Raw genomic sequence first — 8,797 nt, forward strand, 5'->3', positions numbered from 1 at the left:
AGCCTCGGCCGAACGAGACCCTGTCAAAAAGAAAACTCAGACACACAGACACACCGACACACAGACTACATAAACAAACCCAACTGCCCCCAAAGAACAGCAGGGCTCGTACACTAGCTATTTACAGACTCCCACTTGGAGGCTCAGCACCCGAGTGGCTCATCTGCCTACAGCTTTTCAGGCCACACTCAAGGTAGCCAATCCGAGGCTTGGATCCGCTGCTAGGGTGACAACAGGCTCTGCCTTCAGGTGTGCTCGAACGGCATGCTGGGAATTGCAGTGTACGGGGGCGGTCATTCACCGTGGTGGCTAGCCGCTTCCGGTGAGGACACTATACTGCCAATTCGAGGCCGTCGCAGGGGCAGACTTGGCGTGGCCAGAAATAACTTCTCTTTCCCGTGGCAGCTGGAGCCGTACCTGAAGGCGGCTATGGGTGCACTGAGCCCAAGACGGGGGATGCGAGCAAGGCTAAGGGACCCGGAAGGGGCGTGGCTTCCGCCTCACAGAGGGCTCCGCACCGATAGCATCACTTCCGTAAACAAAGGGCGCTGCGGAGGCGCGGGTCCCAAGCTGGTGACGGGGACTCTTGCTGCAGCTGTAGCAGAGGCTTTGGACGCTCTCTGACCTTTTCCAGTTGAGGGAAAGGACATAGCCTCTTCCTACGGTATGTAATGGGATGAGGGGACTCCCGCAACCTGCTCCTTCGGGCCCTTCAGCACCCGCTCCGGTCACTGCTGGGGATTGATTGGTCATCACTGCGGTGGGTTGCGGAAGGGAAATGAAGGCAGACCAGAGGCCGCCCCGGTGGTCCTGGTTAGAAGCAAAGCCTAACATTCAACTGTGAGCAGCAGTTCGCCCTCTCTAGAACGGTCTCTGTTGCTTGTTTAGGATTTCAGGTTCTGGGACAAATGTTATCCTCCAGAATTGAGTAAATCTCAAGCTTGCTCCCTAGGAGACCATTGGTTTATTTCTTTTTTCCTTCTGTCACTAAATGTGTATTAGCACCCTTAGGATTAAAGGTTTATATGTATCATGAATTATACAGAGCCTCACCTCTTGGAGACCCGCTTTCTCATCTTTAAATTTCTGTTTAATCTGTATTACATGCTAAACAACTAGCAACTAAGTCAAGTGGATTCACTATTAGTATCTGAGATTAGAGCTTGGATGTTGGGCCCTTTCCCAAGAAAGCCATCTATTAGATAGCAAAACAAAAACAAGAAACAAAAATCCAACATTGTCTTTTTAATTCCCAAGACGGTTTCTGACTTTTAAAACAGTCGCGGCAGGATTGAATTCAACACTTTTAAATGTTAAATTAATGGCCGTGTATGAATGTTTTGCCTGCTTGGAAGTCTATGCACCGTTTGCATACAGTGCCCCTGGAGGCCAGAAGAGGGCATTGGATAGCTCGGAACTGAAGTTACAGATTGTTGAAAGCCACATTGTTGGTCCTGGAAATCGAATGAATCCTTTGGAAGAACAGCCAGTGGCTCCTAATTGCTGGGCTGTCTTTCAAGCCTGATGATATTTCTTTTTAAGACCTGACATTCATAATGCAATTAACAATTTGAAGGAATGAATAGGTATGTTTCTAACGGCTTTGTAATTCATTAATAATAGAATTAGGAAAAACCCAAATCTAAACGGTGACAAATGCCCATCATTCCAGCACTTGGGAACAGAGGGGACACGTCATCACAAACTGGAGGCTAGCATGGCTTGCATAGTAATTTCTTAACAAACCAGAAACATAGAGCCAAACTTTTTCTCAAAAAGAAAAGGTGAGGTGGTGCACACTTTTGATGCTTTTAATCCCGTCACTCAGATGACAGAGGCAGGTGGATCTCTGGGAGTTCCAGGCCAGCCTGCTGTACAGAGCAAGACCTGCAAAAACTCTACAGTGGCACATAGTTTACCAATCTAGTGTACGTGACATAAGCCTTAAAGTTGCAGTTTAGACTTCCAATGCCCTGATAGGCATCTGTTTGAGTCTGGTTTGGAAGGGAGATTGAAAGGCCAGCTACAGCTTCCGTGAGGCTGCGGGTTTGCATGGGTGATTGGCTTATATTGGCCACCTTATGTAATGGTGACTTCTTGAGATTAAGCGCTTTGTCTTATTCGTTATTGCTTCCCCAGGACTGACAGCAGTGCCTGGCTTGTGGAGGAGAATCAGGAGATGCTTAGATGTGCGATGAGAGAAAATGCTAAAAAAGATTATTAGACAGTTTTCATAAAGATCTTTATGTGCACTAGCAAAGTAGATTAGACATAAGGGGATTCCTTGTTCTAACTTAATGACTTGAGATTCTTGCTCCTTTGGCCTGTGGAATGTGCCTTTGTCTGTCTCTTTACATATTGTAGCTTATAGCTGTAATCACAATAGTTCCCTACTTAGGTCTTATGAAGCTGCTGTCAATGCAACAAAGAACTTGAAGCAATGGAAGAGCGGAAAGCGAAGAGGAAGAGTCCCAAGTCTTTCAGTGCCCACTCTTCTCAGGTTGTCAATGCCAAAAAAAATGCCATCCCAGCTAGTAAGAGCACAGGCTTTTCAAATCCCACGGCACAGTCAACGTCCCAGCGGCCAAAGTTAAAGAGGTAAGTTCTTGTCTTTGACATTTCATACTAATGTGCTAATAAGTCGTTGTCTTCTCTGTCCAGCCTCTTTTCCTCTTGTGGTTTGATTTTTCCCAGTGCTGCAGATTAAATCCGGGTCCTCGCACATCCAATGTTCTACTTCTGAGCTACAGTCTCAGCCCAGGCTTTGACTCTAAAAGCAATGACTATGAGAGTTTCATGTGAATAAATATTTGGAAAGGGGTTGTTGGCTCTGAAGAGTTCTATCAGTTGCTAAAACTCTGGTCCTACAAACTGGAAGGCTTGAGTTTCATCCCTAGAACCCACATAAAAATACCTGGAATGGTAGCTCATTCCTGTCATCCCATCCTAGGGAACATAAGAGGAGTCCTGGGGCTTGCTGACCAGACAGTCTCCTTGCTGACTTCAGAGAAAGCGCCCCTGGAGATGAGATCTAAGAGTACCCTCTGACCTCCACATGCCTGCACACACACACACACAGGCGCAACCACACAACCATGCACACCCTCGTGCACAGATGTACATATGCATAAAGGAAACAAATTTCAGTAAAGAGAGTTTTGTAGTGTATGCCTCTTTTCTTCTGTTACCTGATGAAGTTGCCTAGTAGATAAAAACTTGCAAATTTGAAAGAATGAGAAAAATACATTTGCTCCACAGAAACCATAAAATCTATAGTGGATTTTTCTCTACTTTTAAAGAGAGTAGGGGGATTGTGAGATCTTTTTAAGCTACACATTCTGGATCAGCAGGAGTGGGTCTTCAGTTTCTCTCCAGGTTGCTTTCTCTCATGGTCTTCATGACAGTAAAAGGAAGCAGAGGTAAGGATCTGAGTGATGTCATTTAATACCATATGAAATACTGGTATAAAAACACAGGCCTTGGGGCTGGGGACTGCTCAGATAAAGAGCTCGGTACACACGCATGAGGATCTGAGTTGGATCCCCAGCGTCCTTGTAAAAAATCAAGGTGTGGCAGTGCACATCTGGACTTCAGCACTGCAGCGCACACCACCTGTCTGCGCTCTGTGCGCTACCATACAGTTCGCGAGCTTCAGGCAAGGGGCTGGAGGTTGAAACACACAAACAGAGACACGGACCTCTAGTCACTGGTAAGAAGCTCTTTATTCAGTAGCCCCACGGAGGCTTATATACCCAACAGTCAGGAGGGCCAACAGGTGAAAACCTTATCCTCTGATCCTCAAGGCAAGGCAACACGTGCTCGTGAAGCAGAGCTGGTAAACAACTTTGACACAGCTTTCAGTAACTCAAATCAGAAGAAAAGTGAAGATCTCTAGCAGGGAAGAGCAGCTGGAGGCCAGGACTCCAAATGGTCCCAGCACGGCACCATCGTTGTGGACGTAGGAATCCTTGGGGCTTGTTGTTAATGCAATCTAGCCAATGTGGCAAGCTCTAGGTTTGATGAGTGAGTCTGTCTCGAAAAATAAGGTGGAAAGCAACAAAGGAAGATGTGTCTACCTGACGTCAACCTCTGGCCACCCCACATTCATGCATGTAAACGGAGAGTGTGCTTCTGTTTCCCTGCCACCAGACCCGAATAATCACACAAAAACTGTATTAATTACAACACTGTTTGCCTGATGGCTCAGGCATATTTCTAACTAACTCTTACATCTTAGCCCATTTCTATTATTTTTTTATCACGAGGCTCATGGTTTGTTACCTTACATCTTCTTGGACAGCTACATAGCATCTCCCTGACTCCGCCTTCTTTCCTCCTTTATCTCTGCTTGGATTTCCTACCTTGCTATATTCTGCCCTGCCAAAGGCCAAAGCAGCTTCTTTATTAACCAATGGTAATAAAACATATTCACAGCATACAGAGGTTAATCCCATATCACATGCATGCACTGCATAACACACACACACACAATATGCAAACCTTTCCTCATGAAGAACTGACAGACTATGAGTTCTAAATTTATTTTCTCCTATTGGTTTTTTGGTTTTTGGTTTTGAGAAGTACTTCGCTGTATTGCCTTGGCTGGCCTGGAACTCACTGTGTAGACGAGGCTGGCCTTGAACACGTAGGACTCTCTCTTCTTCCCTTCCTCCAGAATGCTCAGATTAAAGCTGTACACCACCACTCCAGGTTCCAATTTTTTAAAATTTTCATTTTATTCATGAGTGTTTTGTCTTTAAGTCTGTTTGTGCATGCATGGTACTTGTGGATGTCAGAAGAGAGAGTGCTGGATTCTCTGTAACTGGAGTTAGACAGTTGTGAGCTGCCATTGGAGGCTGTAAATTGAACCAGGGTCCTCTGGAAGAGCAGCTAGTGCTCTTAACCACTGAGCCATCTCTCCAGCCTGAATTCTAAATTTCTTAAGAGTTGTTAGTTTCTTTACCCAACCGCGTCCATGGGCTTACACTCCCAGAACGTCACACAAAGATGTATGTGCACATACACACACCCTATTTATCTTATCTTTGTAAGTATAGTTGTGGGGATGAAGTCTTCATTCATTATTATGTCAAAATCAAGTACTGAGTCTCTGTAAGTGGAGGACTGAATCCAGAACCTACAGTACTAGTTAAAGCTAATGCCAATCCCTTTGGCTTTTTAACCCTTACTTGGGCATCGCCTTTAAAAGCCTGGCTGGCTCTGTGCCTTGTGAACTCCTATTTCTCCTGTTTTTATATAGGGGTGTGCATGGCACCATCTCCGTGGTGTCTGAGAGCCTGGTGTATGCAGATGCATGTGATAAGAATTAATCAAAGGTTCCCAGGTGCCTTTCTGGGGAAATCGCAGCTAGACTGAGGCTTGAAGGGATTGTGAGAAGTGGCCTGGCAAAAATGGTGGGAAGTGAAGGATCTGAACGTAGGACCAGGACTCAGATAAGAAGCTGGCCAATGTGCTTCTAGGAGGCTAGTATGGTTAGGGACTGACTGGTTGTTTTATTTGAAACTGCGTCTCAGTAGGTGGCCCTCATTGTCCTTGGACTCATGCTGGTTATCCCCCTGCCTCTGCCTCCTTCCTCTGCATGCATTGGGATTAAAGCTTTGAACAGCCACACCCAAGGAAAGTAGGGTTTCTTAAGAGTATTGGATTAAGACCAGCCTTTGCTCTTGAAGGTTTAAATTATACAACCTGGCATTATTTCGAAATGAACTTGTCCGCTTCATGGGGAGGGAAGGGGACTAATGACCATACACAGGACCAGGTAGTCCATCTGGGAAGGCGTGGGGAGCTGTTAGGTCAAGATACAAGCTGGTGGCAGTGGCTAAGGAGAGCAGTAGCGATGTTATATTACATTACTCAGCCAGACTTTGAAACTGCAGGAGGGGCCGCACGGAAGGTGGCAGAATTCCGGATGCTACCAGGTGCTCGAGTTTGGGTTTTAAATGTTTCTTTCCTAAGTCCAAGCACTCTCGGTATCCTGTCTTCAGAGCAGGAACCCAGAACTACTCACCCAGCTATAAAAAGTTCAAGAATACCATTTAGAAAGTAGAGTGTGTAGGCAGGCAATGGTGGTGGCCTTTAATCCCAGCATTTGGGAGGCAGAAGGAAGTGGATCTCAATGAGTTTGAGACTACCTTGGTCTACAAAACAAGTTCCAAGACAGCCAGGACTGTTACACAGAGAAACCCTGTCTTGCAAAACAAAAAACAAAGTAGAATGTGTGGTGTGTTTTACTGAGAAATGAGATATACAAATTAGGACCCTGAAAAGATTTACCAATTTTCAATACCTTTTCAGTCTAACAAATTAGCATACTGCATAAACGTAGCAACCAAACTTTCTACATTTCTCAGTGGATACACTTTATATAGTTGGGATCTTTCACCACCTGTTTTCATTTGCTGTTGGCTTGAGGTTTCAGACTTTACCTAGTATTGACTCTTTTCTGATTTCCTGTTTTTAAGAAATGTACATTTATGTAACTGAGAAGTGAAGCAGGCGTTTAATCTAGAACAGTCTGGAAGATCTAACCGAGATCAATCGCGTCTTCTCTGCAGAGTGGTGAAAGAAAAGAACAAGCCTCCAGGAGGAGAAGGGAAGGGGGCTCAGTCTACCCCCATCCAGCACTCCTTCCTCACAGATGTCTCCGATGTCCAGGAGATGGAGCGCGGGCTCCTCAGTCTGCTAAATGATTTCCACTCGGGGAAGCTGCAGGCATTTGGTAAGACAACAGTGCGCTCTCCATGCTTTTTCTTAAGGATGTTTGCATCCCGTTTTCTACAGTGTCTCATTCTTCCTTTTGTTTAGTATGTTCTTGTGCGTGTGTGTGTGTGTGTGTGCGCGCGCGCATGTGTGTGTGTGTGCGTGTGTGTGTGTGTGTGCGTGTGTGAAAGCAAAATGACCCTTGGCTGTCATTCTTCAGCACCATCCACCTACCTTTGTTTGAGGGGCTCTCAAAGTATCTTTTTCTTTTATTAAAAAGCAAAGGAACACTGGATGTGGTGACTCATGCCTGTAATCCCAGTATCTAGAAGGTAGAAGCAGGAGGATGAGAGGTTCAAGGTCATCCTCAACTACCTAGAGAGTTTGAAGCCATTGTGGGCTACTGAGACTGTGAGCATGCCCAGAGAGGGCTTAGGATGTGGCTTTGTTGGTAGTTGGTAGACTGCCTAGTGTTTACAAAATCCTTGGTTTGACACCGCACTACAGAAAGCCAGGCACGGTAGTACCCATCTCTAATCCTACCTCTCGGGAAATAGAGGCAGGAGAGCTAGACAGTTCAGAGACATCCTCAGCTACACAGTGACTTTGGAGGCAACCTGTGCTACTTGAGACCTGTCTCAGAAACAAACAAGAACACACACTCAGTGTTGAGGGAGAGGGAAAGAAGGGAACCACAAAATATAGAGACACAAAATTTAAGAATTTTAGATTTTATTGTCATGGAATATAATTTGCTCCCTAAAATTATTGAGGGGATTTTTAAAAGGGAATTTTCAGGGCCAGAGAGTTGTCTTAGTGGGTAAGACAGTTAGTCGTCCAACCGTCAGGACCTGAGTTTGTACCGTAGCACCTGTGTTAAAAGCTGGACATGGGCACAGCCAGACCTGGAACCCAGAGATACGGGAAGCAGATTTCTGGAGCTTACTGCTGTCAGCCTTGGTCCAGATTCTCAGAAAGACCTGGTCTTAAAGGAATAAGGCAGAGTGATGGACAGGACAGCTGACATCCTCCTCTCTGGCCTCTGCATGCCGCATGCACAGGTGCACTCCTGCATACTACGTAACACCACACTTACACTTAGGTACACACACAAGGGAAGATGAGCGGAAATGTTAAAGTAGGATGCTGTTATGGAATAACCGTCCTGAAGTGCTTGTTTAAATTAGATTCTTCATCCCTATGTATGGTCTTGTATGCCCCTTCTTTAGAAAGCAACCTAATTTATTTCTGAAAAACAAAACCATATCATATAATTTATCTATTTAAAATAATACGGGAAGTCTTTATTAGTTAAACCAATTTAGACTTAGTGTGGTCAATTTCCTTTTGATTTGTTAAAGTGTCTCGCTCTGTACGAAGCCTGACTATCCTGGAGTTCATGATCTTCTGTCTCAGCTTCCATGCACTGGGAATTTTTCCCCTTTTGAGGCAGGGGTTTGAATACCTTCGGCTGGCTTTAAACTCACTGTGTAGCTGAGGATGATCTTGAACTTGTGATTTTCCTGTTGCTACGCATCTCCAACTGCTAGGATTATAGTCACATGTTTATACAGACTGGGAATTGAATGTGATCTTTGTGACTGTTAGACAAGCATTCTGCCAACTGAGTTAACATTCTTATCCTATTTTTTTTCTTTTTTGAGGCAGGAACTCATGTATTGTAGGCTAGCCTTGAATTCATTATATAGCATAGGCTACTCATGAATTCTTGATCCTCCTCCTGTCTCCAGGTTCCAAGGGCTGAAATAGAGAAGTGGTTCATTCACCACACCCAGCCCTAATTTTATTTGTAATAGAAGTTTCCTGCAGTCGATATTATCTTTAATTTTTTTGCCAGTCAAGTGAAATTTTTTTAATGGCCATCAAATTTGAATTTCTATGTCTACTTGTCTACTAGTTGGATTGCTCTTTTCAGGATCTTTACATAGTTTTTAGTTTGGTAATTTCTTTCTTTCTTTCTTTCTTTTTTTTTTTGGTTTTTAAAGACAGGGTTTCTCTGTAGCTTTGGAGCCTGTCCAGGAACTAGCTCTTGTAGACTAGGCTGGGATTAAAGGTG

At 44.7% G+C, this 8,797-nt stretch overlaps 1 protein-coding gene across 3 annotated transcripts in view; it reads left to right on the top strand.

Moving 5' to 3' along the window:
• Positions 1 to 369: 369 nt before the first annotated feature.
• The window catches only part of Ccdc28a (coiled-coil domain containing 28A), a 17,644-nt gene continuing 9,216 nt past the window's right edge, over positions 370 to 8,797 (top strand). The window contains exons 1-3 of one of the 3 annotated variants that reach the window (XM_013351402.2): positions 370 to 664; positions 2,387 to 2,598; positions 6,576 to 6,739. In XM_013351402.2, coding sequence (XP_013206856.1) covers positions 2,441 to 2,598; positions 6,576 to 6,739 — 322 coding nt within the window. In that variant the 5' untranslated portion in view covers positions 370 to 664; positions 2,387 to 2,440. The remainder of the gene's footprint in view (positions 665 to 2,386; positions 2,599 to 6,575; positions 6,740 to 8,797) is intronic. The other 2 variants (XM_005360978.3, XM_013351403.2) reach the window with 2 other exon arrangements.

Source organism: Microtus ochrogaster, linkage group LG4 (genome assembly GCF_000317375.1).
Source record: "Microtus ochrogaster isolate Prairie Vole_2 linkage group LG4, MicOch1.0, whole genome shotgun sequence".
In the NCBI taxonomy this organism is placed as follows: domain Eukaryota; kingdom Metazoa; phylum Chordata; class Mammalia; order Rodentia; family Cricetidae; genus Microtus; species Microtus ochrogaster.